We start from the raw sequence: 14,559 nt of genomic DNA on the forward strand, positions 1-14,559 counted from the left end.
GTTATTAATTATATAAAGAGTATTCACCCTTCACACGAAGCCTTTAGATATACATGTATGCAGCTATGAGAAAATGTAACGTCTTCATCGAATTACAATGTGTAGAAACTAAAGAATCTGTCATCAATGGAACACACTTTGTAGATTTTTTTCTGGTAATACTCCCTGTTGTGACACCTCCTACCAAGAAAACTGACCATATCTGGACTGAACCCGTATGGAATGAATAATATCAGTAATCATTTGGCGGAAACGCTCCTTCTGATTAATTTCAAACAAATGTAATCTTTATTTATTTTAAGTACCGATTGATTTATATTACATATGCTTATATCTGAACCAGGAAGTGTGTCATAGAATCATAACTGCAATTTCTACTTTCTCCCACGGTTTCGAATTTGATATCTAGAGGTCAAAGGTCAAAATTCCAGCACACTGATGCAGCTGCTGACAGCCTCTGTATCTGATGCTGAATCCATGCGACGCGGATAATCTCTCACCTCAGGACGTGCACTTCATCATGTCATGTAATGGATTACGGGTGATTCACCAGTCATCAAAAGCTCCGAGGCTCCACAAGGGTATTCATCGGTCACTAGAAATGTATTAGATACAAACGGGGAAAAGTAATTAGGATCGGTTATTGCGAACTTCGAGATACTTGCTGGTGACATCAGTACGGAAGCAAATTAAGGAATTAGAATTAAGACATTAATCATATGTGTCATATTTTCCTACGAAGTTATGAATAACATAAATATCTTGGACAAAGAATTGAATAGTATTTTAAACCTTAGGCATCTGGTGTAACTAGGGCGAATTTCTGGGAAATAGAACAAAATCCTATATAAAATATTGAACCTTTGCCCGGAGAGAAGTGGATCACTGGAAAACACGGCCTCATTTAGTAGTACAGGCGCCAAAGCTAATTGTTTGAATATGAAGTCTTTGAGTTTTTGTCCTCAAAACGAAAATTGTCTTTCTTTGCCTCTCCTTTGTTATGCCCAGTAAAGTATATCAATGACCATTGCTGTTAATAGGAGTTAACATAAAAACCAAAACAAACTGTATTCATGCATTGATATTTGAGTAAATGCTAGACACTTAAAATATATTATCTGCTTTCACTTTTAGCAGACACTTATATAATAAACGATCTTGTTCGCACAGAAGTATAGAAAAACATGGCAAAGAATTCAGTTTCGATAACTTCAGATATCGCTAAATGGAATAATTATTTGTATCAGAACGAAATGAAGTTACGAAAAGGTAGATAGTTATATCTTTACCCAGGATAGGTCACAACAACATGTGTGACCCGTTCATGGATAATTTACACATCTGGCTTGGCACCTCATACTACCTCGTTGTTCCAATACTAAACGACGAAACATATTATTTATAATTAACATTTTTAAACTTATAGTTTCTGAATAAAGAGTTCCTTTTCAGATTATAGATATACTTCTTCAGTTATGATTTTTCCTCCATATCCCCCATAAATGGGTGTTGGAGATAGAAGATTCTGGTACTCTCAGAGATCGTGGTAGTCTGAAGCATTGATTGATTGTTGTGGCCCGATCAATGGATTCTAATCTAAATATGGTCGATAAAGTAGAGCGGAACAGACAGTTTAGGTACCTGAAACTTAATCTCCAATTAACAACAACTGACTTCATAATAAAACCTTCGTTAATACTTCATCGCTAGTTTACTACGGGATTTTGTAACTGCAACCAAAGCAAAAATTCCATCTCGGCCGCCGACTCAGAACTGTTTATGTCATAAATCTGTTTTATATTATTCAACGACCAATCGACAGTTAGCCATTTAAAGTCAGTTAAGCAGTCTCATGGATGCGGGGATTACCACATTTTAGTTTTATGAAGCACGAAGAGATCTAACACGCGCTTGCAGATCTAGACCTTACGCTGTTTTTCGAGCCCAGATTTTGAAAAGTAATCATGCTCGAATTCACATCATGATTACAATCACCTGCCCATTGATAATGTACAATTACCTGCCTATCAATTATGTACACTTTTTATAGTTTACTCCCGACACCACAATGCAACAAATACTCGCTGTGCACTTAGTTTTCAATAATAATTATAAGAATAAGACACGTGATTCGAATTCCTCGTTTATCAACGAGTGCCACCATAGAAATTTATAACAGTTTTACTTACACCGAGCATTCTTCTGTGGGATCTCCCTTCGAACCATTCGTTTACTGGACATTTAATTAACATTGGGTACAGCGTCAAGTCCCTTGGATGTCCTTTGGAAATTTGTTTTCATGTACCGTTATCATGTTCTCATATGTTACTATCTAGCTTTTCTACACCTGTCTTCAATCACCTAATGTTAAGTTAGCTTCCTGTATTTTTAAAACTTTTAATTTCAACTTTGTAATTTTTAAAGTATATTTGATATGTCTGAATGAAATGTCTTTACCACAAGAGACGCATGGATGCTATATAAATGTTGGTCTGTACGTCTTTGTAGACATGTCAAGGTGTTTAACTTGTATGCTTTAACCATATCTTGAATGTGTCTTATACCTATGCAAGGGCGATAAGCGTTGACGTTGTATATGTTTACCTTGCTAGTATAATTAAGGTTTATACTAGTGTACAAAGGACAACGTGACAAAACGGCGTCTTGGGCGTCCTTTGCTATAGCTGTCACTTCACCATCAATAGAGGCTGTCGTCTTACGGAAAGGCAGTATATGCGTGTTCTACTTGATTATTAATGGACAATCCGGATATGTGACCTATCTATTAACAGATAATATTAATTAAATTGAAAAATAGGAGAAGAGAGAGTGCTGCAGTAACTGAAAAATGAAAATTTAGCGTCGAAGTAGTACTTAAAATGTTACTGATGTGAAGCATGACATTTTTCCTAATAACGCACTACAATATTTGGTATAATCGCTGTATGGAATATATAGTGCCGAGATTTCCGAAGGCAGAAATTATAGTAAGATTCAATATTTCTGATATTTCCTGTCTGTTATTTCAGGTGTACAAACTCCCAAGATGCCAGTACCAAAAGTACCAACGAGTGATTCCGATGAATACAGTTACATATGTACTCCTCGTCAACCGCCAGTACCCCCGGGACCCAAAACTATATCTCCCACCCTTGCTCGTAAGGCAGCATCTACACAGACTCCTGCTCATACAAAGCTTGTGCGCAAACATAGCGCAGACGCATTGCATCAGTATAGGACATATCAAGGCGAGGCTGAGACAACAGAGACCTCCCATACGCATGACCAAAGACTTATGCCCGGTTACCATCCGGTTTCTCGGGGTGGACTACCTGCTTCATTATCTACCTCAAGTGCGGTTGAAAGTAGGGCAAAAACAATAGACAGGGATGGCAAGACTATATCTCGGCCTTCCTCTAGGTTTAAAGATTTACAATTGGTTAAAAAACCTCTTCAAATAGCATATAGTGAATTCGAATTCTACAGGGCAGATATGCGAAGACGGATAGAATTATCTAGAACTTCCGGTCTAAATGGAATTCTGGGAATTCACGTTTTATCGGGACAAGGTCTAAAATCTTCTAAGATGTCCCTTAGGGATCTCTACTGTGTTGTTTCTGTTGATTCCGTGAACAAGGCCAGAACCATGATACGTACCGGTGCTGTTAATTTTGATTGGGATGAAGCATTTGATATTGAACTCGAGGACGCTAAAGATGTGTCATTTCTTATTTACAATTGGGATCCAAATTTCAAACATCGTCTTTGCTTCCATGGAACCGTGATGCTGCCTAGCTACATCACCGGAAGTGGTAAAAAGAGTGTCGCATTGAAAATGGAACCTAAAGGTCTATTATATGTAACTTTTCTATACCGTGATCCAGCTGTGTGCTTTCAAAGAATTTCTTCTGCTCGGAAAAACGGTGTGTTCGGTATCGACTTGGAAACAGTCATTAAACGAGAGACGGCGTTACGGAATGTTCCGATTCTGATCCAGAAATGTGTGGACGAGATAGAACGCCGTGGTCTGGAGGTGGTAGGGATACATCGACTGTGTGGATCAGCCCGACGGAAGGCTCAGCTGAGGGAAGCCTTCGAAATGAATGTGATGGCGGTCAGTCTCTCTCCTGAAAACGTATCAGATGTTCATGTGATTACAGGTGAGCTATGTATAAATTAAATATCGAAGGACAAAAGTTGTCATTTTTTTCTAGTCATGAACGTCGACACAGATTTTGACCTTGGGGAAAGGGGAGTCAAGTTTGTATAAATATTGCTTTTCTGTTTTCAGTGGCTGGAGGGTCGGGGCCCAATAGAGGAAATAGAGTAAATTATTTAAAATCCTACTCCTCCGTTAGGAATGATTAGACGTCGTTCAAATTTAGTCAGAAGTATCATTGGATAAAATGGGACTGGAGGGGCGTGGTCCAAAAGGGGAAATTTTGCAAGTTCTTTAAAATCTTACTCCTTCTATAGGAATGATGAAAATGACCGAGATGTAATGAGAAGCATTCTTTAAGGATGGGAAATAATTTTTATTTAAACTGTTAATCTTGAATCTGACCTCTGTTTAGCCACAAGGGTAGGATCCAGTATGGAACTTTCAGTAAAATGGCTGAATAGTTAAATTAGCCAGGTGAGCAATGCAGGCCTCTTGTTTTTTTTATTTTTTAGAAAAAAAAAAAAAAATGTGAAGATATATTGCGTTTCGTCAGTGCAAGAACAGAAATATCGATAGTCATTAAACAGTGTCACGGAGCAGTTATTTGCAAAAATCCGATATCAAAGAATTATCATAGGCTCCCTACGGAGAAAGATCGTTTTAAAAAGTTAAACATTTACACATAACCGAGATTGCCAAAACTTTCGGAATGAATAATGGATATCACTTAGACCTCATCATTGAAAAATGTGCTTGGATAGTAAATATAAAGAAAATATCGGGATATCATTTCTTTTTCATTATCTCTAGGGGTAAGTATACGTTCAGTATCGTTTCGGGGCTTATGGAAACGATTATATTTAGGCATTCTAATTTAATAAGACAAATAGATATTGTTTGTTGAATATGATTGAATCTTGCTTTTTTTATTTTGATGGCGCAGTGTAGGGATCAACAAAAGACACCATGAAATCTATCAAACCAACGTCAGTCGTTATATTTTAATCAAAATGTGTTACTAATAACATGTTTTTGTGTTAGCCTGCCTCAAGGGCTTAAATAAATTCAATGTAGAATATTGCCCGTTACTGAATGCTCATTGCCAAAGACAACAATGGAAATAATTCATTCTACAAAGAACATTTTCATTATACCAGAACTCATTACACGTAGGTGTCTATTTAAATTTGTCGGTCTGTGATTTTATCAGTCAATACAGGAACTACTTTCTGCTGTTGCGGCTCAAATATTTGCTAGACGGCTTGATATTTAAATAAAAATCTGTCGGGCTCAGATTGCGACTGTGATGAATTACATGTACAGATGAAACACGATGTTAGCCTTTTATCAACAGGAATAAAAATCACAATTACAGGTAAACATGAATCGGTGTTTTAGTACTGCAGAAAATCATAGAAATATTTAATCAAGCAATACCAACATACATTCCAAAACGAATCACACCATATGAATAAGTAGCGGATTCATTATTGGAGACTGGAGATTCCAGTAACAAACCTGATGCTAACTTGAGTCCCCTTGAATAAGTTGACACATATTTTGAAGCGCCTATGACTATCATCAAACGTTCGGTAACGCCTACCTTTTTACACAATATCTGCGGCATCATTTTGAAACTGTAAGGGCCACATGGTTTGTTCAAGACTGCGCCGACAGAAATAGTCCCCAAGGTGTTGTATCGCTACAATGACACGTAGAGGTGAAGCTAATTAAAATTTTTTCTCGAAACTCCAACGAGATACTTGATCAAGGCAAACTTTTACATAGCAAAGTATCAATATTAAAGCCGTCTCTTTTGATGGAAACCTTAGTCATTATCAGGAAAATCTAAGAGTGCAGCTGTGTCTACTTTGATGTTAGGCAGATAGTTGTGTAAAATTTGTTTTTATTTACACATCAATGTATTCTCACCCGTTTCCCTTCTAAAATTTGCATCTCTAATTTTTTGCTGACCAGTCAGTTTACTTTGAAAGCTTTAGAGCGCCTGATGGAAATTGATTTAATAGTGCCCAAGTGTTCGATTGACTCTGAATATCCAGCGGAGAATAAAAGCGTGTAATTGAAGACGAATTGTTCCCTCGTGGAAGGATGGCGGTCTAATGTCTCCTTGATACCATAAACGCTAAGTCTGATAGCGATTACATATAAATCTCCCCTCTTCGTTAACGTGTGTACCGATGTGAGATCTTGCTCAACGAAAGTCGTTGACGTTTTGATTTCTGACTGGTTACAGATATTTCAACGAACATAAATGTACTCCCGTTACCTATACGCAAAAACCTTAGGGCTGGAAACAGGAAGTTCTTATCTTATATAAAACAATACAAGAAGTCTCGCTAAAATATTCTTTCATTGTTTTAGAAATTTAAGCTTTTATCAAACGATAATATAAACCACGAGAGAGACCTGTATTGATTTAAAAATCCTTACCCATACTGTAAAATGGAACTAAATCGTTGAAAGGTCTTCTGTAATTTCTCAAAAGTGTTTTTAATCGTAGGTGATCTGTACTAACCGTTCTTTTACATGAGATAAACCCCAGTAAATCGTCAGTCGGATGCGTATACATGTGACGTCATCGAATTTGTATGCTGTTTTAAGCGCTATATTCAGTATATCTTGACTATCCCAACGTTTGTGTGAAAAAATAGCAAGCATTAAAAAATATACAAGATCAACTACTTGTATAGGAAACGTGCTCGATGGCGCGCGCGCGCGCGCGCGCGCGCGCGCCGCGCGCGCGCGCGCGCGCGCGCGCGCGCGCGCGCGCGCGCGCGCGCGCGCGCGCGCGCGCGCGCGCGCGCGCGCGCGCGCGCGCGCGCGCGCGCGCGCGCGCGCGCGCGCGCGCGCGCGCGCGCGCGCGCGCGCGCGCGCGCGCGCGCGCGCGCGCGCGCGCGCGCGCGCGCGCGCGCGCGCGCGCGCGCGCGCGCGCGCGCGCGCGCGCGCGCGCGCGCGCGCGCGCGCGCGCGCGCGCGCGCGCGCGCGCGCGCGCGCGCGCGCCGCGCGCGCGCGCGCGCGCGCGCGCGCGCGCGCGCGCGCGCGCGCGCGCGCGCGCGCGCGCGCGCGCGCGCGCGCGCGCGCGCGCGCGCGCGCGCGCGCGCGCGCGCGCGCGCGCGCGCGCGCGCGCGCGCGCGCGCGCGCGCGCGCGCGCGCGCGCGCGCGCGCGCGCGCGCGCGCGCGCGCGCGCGCGCGCGCGCGCGCGCGCGCGCGCGCGCGCGCGCGCGCGCGCGCGCGCGCGCGCGCGCGCGCGCGCGCGCGCGCGCGCGCGCGCGCGCGCGCGCGCGCGCGCGCGCGCGCGCGCGCGCGCGCGCGCGCGCGCGCGCGCGCGCGCGCGCGCGCGCGCGCGCGCGCGCGCGCGCGCGCGCGCGCGCGCGCGCGCGCGCGCGCGCGCGCGCGCGCGCGCGCGCGCGCGCGCGCGCGCGCGCGCGCGCGCGCGCGCGCGCGCGCGCGCGCGCGCGCGCGCGCGCGCGCGCGCGCGCGCGCGCGCGCGCGCGCGCGCGCGCGCGCGCGCGCGCGCGCGCGCGCGCGCGCGCGCGCGCGCGCGCGCGCGCGCGCGCGCGCGCGCGCGTGTGTGTGTGTGCGTGTGTGCGCGCGCGCGCGCGCGCGCGCGCGCGCGCGCGCGCGCGCGCGCGCGCGCGCGCGCGCGCGCGCGCGCGCGCGCGCGCGTGTGTGTGTGTGTGTGTGTGTGTGTGTGTGCGCGCGTGTGTGTGTGTGTGTGCTTCGAATATGGAAACTAATCCAGGTGAGAGACGGTACGGAGACTGGAAACAAAAAATACCAGGATATACCGGAGACTGGTGACAGAAAACACCGGAGATTGACGACCTATCATACCGGAAAATGACGGATAATAACGGAGACTGACTACAGACAGTAATGGATATAGGCGACGGATAATATCGGAAATTAACAATAGATAATACAAGAAACTAATGATAGAAAATACCGAATATATACAGTAGAGAGTGACGGAGGCTGATGACAGACACTACCGAATATATACGACAGACAGTGCTGAACGCTGATGGCAGACAATACCAAATATATACGAAAGATAGTGCCGAATTCTGATGGCTGACAATACCGAATATGTATGACAGACATTGCCGAAGGCTGATGAGAGACAATACCGAATATATACGACAGAGAGTGCCGAAGGCTAATTGCTGACAATACCGAATATATACGACAGAGAGTGCCGAAGGTTGATGAGAGACAATACCGAGTATATACAACAGAGAGTGCCGAAAGTAGATGAGAGACAATACCGAATATATACGAAAGAGAGTGCCGAAGGCTGATGACTGACAATACCGAATATGTATGACAGACATTGCCGAAGGCTGGTGGCAGACAATATCGAATATATACGACAGACAGTGCCGAAGGCTGGTGGCAGACAATATCGAACATATACGACAGAGAGTGCCGGAGGCTGATGGCAGACAATATCGAATATATAAGACAGGCAGTGCTGAAGGATGATGGCAGACAATACCGAATGTATACGACAGACAGTGCCGAAGGCTGAGGGTAGACAATATCGAATATATACGACAGAGAGTGCCGGAGGCTGATGGCTGACAAAACCGAATTTTTACGACAGACAGTGCCGAAGGCTGATGGCTGACAAAACCGAATATATACGACAGACAGTGCCGAAGGCTGATGGCAGACAATATCGAATATATACGACAGGGAGTTCCGAAGTCTGATGGCAGACAATATCATAGGATGATGACAGGCAATAACGAAGATGTACGACAGACAATACTGAAGATATACAATAGACTCTGTCGGAGATTAATAAACACTCATGGAGGTGATATTTTTGACAAAACTATGGAGACTGGTATCCATTTACGGATTTGCATTATAAATTATAGCTACAGACAATATTATCGACTGATTACCGATAATACTTAATACTTGTGACATACAATACCCGGGACAAGTGACTGTCGGCCAGCTCCAGACACCAACGACAATGAGTCATCGCCAGCTCCAGTTGTTGCATAACACGGCTCCGGAGCGGTTGGCAATACATGACGGCACTAGCACGCCCTGGCCCTGACGCTGGCAGAGCAGGTCTGCTTAGTGCTAGCGAGCCTAATACCGTGTTAACTAAAATTTATTACCTGCAGTTCTTTCTTTTCAGTCCAAAATTTATTTGAAACATCAACCTGCATGCGCGATTTCGAATCTGTCAACTTTCTATAGAAATAAATATATTTAATGAGGCTTCTGAGGTCTTTTTCGTTGGAGAATTGATAATATGATATTGAGATATTTATTTTTGTGAGAAGCCGGTACCCAGACGGTTACCTTAGCCGATGTCAGACTTTGTCTGTGATAGATGGGGGCAGCACAATCGATACAAGCTTCGTGCAAAGTTGTTGGAGGTGCCAACATTTATTGTTATTTTTCATTATATGCGCACTCGTACACACCCACGTGTCGCACGCGTACATACACCTTGCTGAATACATCGCACACTTGAAAGCACACTATATATCTCCTTATTTCAAGAAATGTACACTTCATGACTTCTTGTTGTGCACGCGTGCAAATTCCTCTGCGCTCGAAACTACGTGTGCTATTTCACTGAAAAGTATATATGAAATGAGGCCCAGTTTAACCAAAATATTGTTTAATATTCAACTTGTTTTTATGTCATCTATATGTGAATGCATACGTTATTGGCAGAACTGACATGCAACGATAACATCAACGATATTGTTGTGTTCACTTGTACTGCTTCTGAAGACACAGTTTAGCAGTGCCTGTTCAAAACCAGTCCTGATTTCAATTCCTGGAAAAAATAAAACATTTTTATGGGAAATTGTGTTTTAATCTGTAATAAATTGATATTACACACGAAATGTTATCAGCAATATTTAAAAACGCGGTCCCCGGGGGGAATAATTGTACATGCACATGCGTTTGTTCGATAAAACTGCTGATCTTGCACTTTTTAAAAATGAGCACAATTTCAAGTCGGTAGTCCTGACTTTCCTGCCAGTATAATGGGGATAAAGAACAGCCATGTCAAAATATTCGAAACATTCAAACGCAGTATTGATATTGTTTACTTCAGTTTGTTTAAACCACAACATGCGCGGTATATACCCTGTAATAATATATAATAATGTTTCAATCAAGCTTGATATGCTTTCTGTTTTCGATGTGTATATTTAGTGCCAGTTGGTATACTGTTAAACACTTCACCGTAATAGCAGAGATATAAATGGAATCTTTGCCGATGTTTTTGATGATCATTATATTATGATATTGTTGAATGCTTTGGATGTAATGTTTATTTGACTAGACTTGTGGGACGATTTTCTTCCGTAGTCCAAACCGAAGAGGCATTTCCTTGTATATTACAATAAGTCACGCAAGTGTTCCTACTGAAGTCTTAGAGACATGGATAGTATTGCTATTGTGGTAGCTACCCTAGTACTAAGGTTGCAGTAAATTGAATTTATTTGAAGTTTTATGGTAACATTAGGTTACAGTAACTTGCCATGTACTACGATCGTGGTGACTTTAATTTCTTCTTACTACGAACAGGTTAATTTTAATACTGTCTACCACGTAGCATTTTTCTGCCTTCGTGACATTGTTATTAGTTTTGTCCTGGTAATATGTACTATCATAATCACTAATTCTTTCTTGGTGACGTCAGTCATGTTTACGGTATCGTTATTTCCAGCACAATATATTTCAGCGAGATTCATCATTTTAGGGATCATTTTCGTCCTTGTGATTTTATAACAATGGTAAGAACACGTTTCAAAACTATTACAAATCAATAAACATGCGAAGGGCGATTTTTTGTATCAATATTGAAGGCTATACATTGATGTGATAAAGTAATACATTTGTATTTGAGAAGGGAGTCGAAAAAGCGTCAAGTCTGCGCTAGTCTTGCACTAACAACTATCTTTAGACATATTGGACATTCTTGTTTGCTCATCGAACGACATGTACTCTTTACTTTTCACGACTTTCCCCGTCACAAAGTTCACAAAATCGTCGCCTCTAAAAATAAAATGCATCACAGTTTCGTCAGGTAAATCGAAGTTTCAAAGTTTACTGTAGCTTTGGAATGTTCAACGGCACCAAATTTATAATAGTCTGACGATAAAGTCTGCCTACTTTGGGGCTTGAATCTCTCACTTTACAGGTGGACGTTCTAACATAAGGCTAAAGGGACAATTTGCACTAATGGAAGCAAGTGAAGTAATATAATCTAGTTTTACGCTGTATATTGTAGGTGTCATGAAGGACTACTTACGAGAACTTCCAGAACCTCTTTTCACCAACGCGCTGTACCAAATGTTGCTCGACGCCCTTAGTGTACGGTTGCCTAGCGACCCGGATGGAAGCGCCAAACTCATGCTTAGTATACTGGAGTGCCTTCCAAAAGCCAATCAGGTAATCTTCCTCGTTGTCATTTTCCTTCTCGTCAATTATTACGGGGACTACCACCTGTCTTCCCACGCCATTACAACCAATTATATCATGCATCAGGGTAATAATGTCTGTAATAAATTTGTATTTGTGGATACATGTTTATATGTCTGTTATATTTGGTATTAGAGGTATTAACTCCGCTTCCTAGTATTATATAAAAAAAATTATCGAACCAAGCACATTCACGAGGTCCTGTATTGGATATTCGACTATATGGAATTTCGTTCCGTGACATCACATATCAAGATTGCAGGTGGTAATTGCTACTGGTGGACTTTCGTTCTCCCAGGATTCCTGTAACCTACATGCCACATATTGTTTCATACACATGTTCTTGATGTTCTTTTGAAATTATCTGACATAAAGTAATTGTGAAATTTATTGAATTATGGGGGTATTGCCCTTCCAACCTTGTTTTTGACATCTTCCTTGGGTCAATTTTGATTTCCCCTCATTCGATTTTTTGTGTGCCTTTTGTGCATTGATCGTGACGTTAACATAGGTAATATTGATCTACACACACACACATCTTTGTGACAAGCAGTGATTAAACATTCATAAAAAAATCTTTGTGAAATGCTAAAAGTAATTTTAAAGATTTACCAATATTGAAATTGTAAGCACCTCAGGCTCTGCTGAAACTAATGATTAATAAAATGAATTGATTGAAGCCATTTCTTTAATTTAGTTATCAGTGTAAGAGTAGTTCTCTCACAAATACGTTTTGCATCATAAAAATGAGGCCGCAATAAAGATCAGTCGCTACAGCATCGGATATGAAACCTCAGGTGAAAATCATAGACACGGGCGCTTTTTTTTTTAAATTTCTATGAAGCTAAAATCAGGGACCATCCTGTGCTGTCGCAGTTTTGTCCTTGAGAAAGGCACTTTGCTCCAGTTGTTCTGGAAAGCGTAGAGCAGGCCTCCCACATCTTGTTACTGATGAAACCATTAGCAACTAAAAGGGATACCGCCTGAAGATAAAAAAAAATCACCAGAATAGCACTTCACACATAATTGAGAAAACTTTCCTTTTCGACAGGAAACCATGGCTGCGGTGCTAAATCATCTAAAGAAGATTGCATCCAAGGCTGATAAGAACAAGATGACGGTAGACAGCCTGGCGGGCTGTTTTGGTCCCGTCCTTCTCTGTCCATCCCCAGCCTCCTCCTCTGAAACTCTCGACTTTAAAAAGCACATCGAGGTTCTAAAATACCTTCTCGATATATGGCCCGAAAACTACGGTAAGTCATAAATATATCAGACCGGGTCATTGTGAGTCTAATTCAGGATAATTTAGATAGAACTGTAGATTGATTCAAGTTTTAAACTTATCAACACAGAATATCACGTTGGTCCCATTCTGCTGATAGTGAACGGTTATTGATATTACTTTGTATAAGACTTCAGAACAATCTTTAATTTACTGGTATATACATATAAATAATCTTGCTTTAGCTCTTTCTAGAGATTCATTTGATGAACTTGAAATTCTTTCTTTTTGCCATTTGATGAACTTGAAATTCTTTTTTTTTTTGCCATTTGATGAACTTGAAATTCTTTTTTTTTGCCATTTGATGAACTTGAAATTCTTTCTTTTTGCCATTTGATGAACTTGAAATTCTTTTTTTTTGCCATTTGATGAACTTGAAATTCTTTTTTTTTCCATTTGATGAACTTGAAATTCTTTTTTTTTTTCCATTTGATGAACTTGAAATTCTTTCTTTTTGCCATTTGATAAACTTGAAATTCTTTCTTTTTGCCATTTGATGAACTTGAAATTCTTTTTTTTTACCATTTGATGAACTTGAAATTCTTTCTTTTTGCCACTTGATGAACTTGAAATTCTTTCTTTTTGCCATTTGATGAACTTGAAATTACTTCTTTTTGCCATCTCGTGAGGTAGAGTGAAAACTGTCATGTTGAATTTCCTTCACCTGAAATGTAGTATCCTGTTTACTTACTATGTATGTTTTATATATGTTATTATCAATGCTGAAATCTGAACGGATAATGTGTTCAATCCGGGTCTTTTTATTATTTTGACTACTCAGTAGTGGAGTGACAAATCAAACAATTTGTACTTACGCATATAAGATCTACACTAGAGATTATTATCGTAATATGTCAAAAGATTTACTTAACGAACGATTTTTTATATAACTCAATCTAAATGTATTCTACTTACATCATGGATTTCATCTTCGGCGCTCTTTTCCCAATTAAATGCAATGTTACTTATAATGGTGTCAGTCATGACACGTTTGATAATGGCATATGACTGTATCCTATGAATCAGTACAGATGAAACGTTAAGTACATGATAAACATTCCTGCTTGTGTTTGTTGATGGAAGAATGTTTCTACTGTTTTTTCTAGAGATGGTCAAGCTTGAAAACGGTGCTGACAACCAAACGCCTACACCTGAAGAACCGAGAACAGAATCAAAATCCCAGACAGAACCATCTGGTCAAGCTTAGCAGAGTTCAAAGGGCAAGTAACAGCAGTCAAATCCAAATCAGAGGCCAAAAGTCAATAATGGAAGTACAACACACCACTTTGACAATATTTAACACAAGTGAAATTACAATCAGCTACCAAAAGTTCAGTGTGACCTGTTTAAAGATAACCTTTCAATAAACGAAGGAATGCTACATACACTACAACCTTTGAAATCGGATCTGACTATGATAATGAATCTACGATCACAATCTTGATAGGTCATTTTACGTTTTGAAAGCTATCTTCATCTTAGAAATCATCTGTCCAAAGGGGTATTTTTTTCTCTGTTTGATTTATGAATGGATCTACATTTGTAGTTCTATTTCGTAAAAATCACGTTCAAGCAATTCGGCTGTAAAAGGACTTGATACGGTCAAAGTATAGAGCTGTTGACT

The 14,559-nt window shown here is 41.4% G+C and overlaps 1 protein-coding gene across 1 annotated transcript in view; it reads left to right on the forward strand.

The window, feature by feature from the left end:
* LOC132550380 (rho GTPase-activating protein syd-1-like) overlaps positions 1-14,142 on the forward strand; it is an 89,153-nt gene extending 75,011 nt beyond the window's left edge. The window contains exons 3-6 of the mRNA XM_060214440.1: positions 3,030-4,160; positions 11,463-11,623; positions 12,705-12,906; positions 14,042-14,142. Coding sequence (XP_060070423.1) covers positions 3,030-4,160; positions 11,463-11,623; positions 12,705-12,906; positions 14,042-14,142 — 1,595 coding nt within the window. The remainder of the gene's footprint in view (positions 1-3,029; positions 4,161-11,462; positions 11,624-12,704; positions 12,907-14,041) is intronic.
* The last annotated feature ends 417 nt before the right edge of the window (positions 14,143-14,559 follow it).

The sequence above is a fragment of the Ylistrum balloti genome, unplaced genomic scaffold, assembly GCF_031769215.1.
Source record: "Ylistrum balloti isolate Yb309-2 unplaced genomic scaffold, AGI_CSIRO_Ybal_v1 Utg370120, whole genome shotgun sequence".
NCBI classification, from domain to species: domain Eukaryota; kingdom Metazoa; phylum Mollusca; class Bivalvia; order Pectinida; family Pectinidae; genus Ylistrum; species Ylistrum balloti.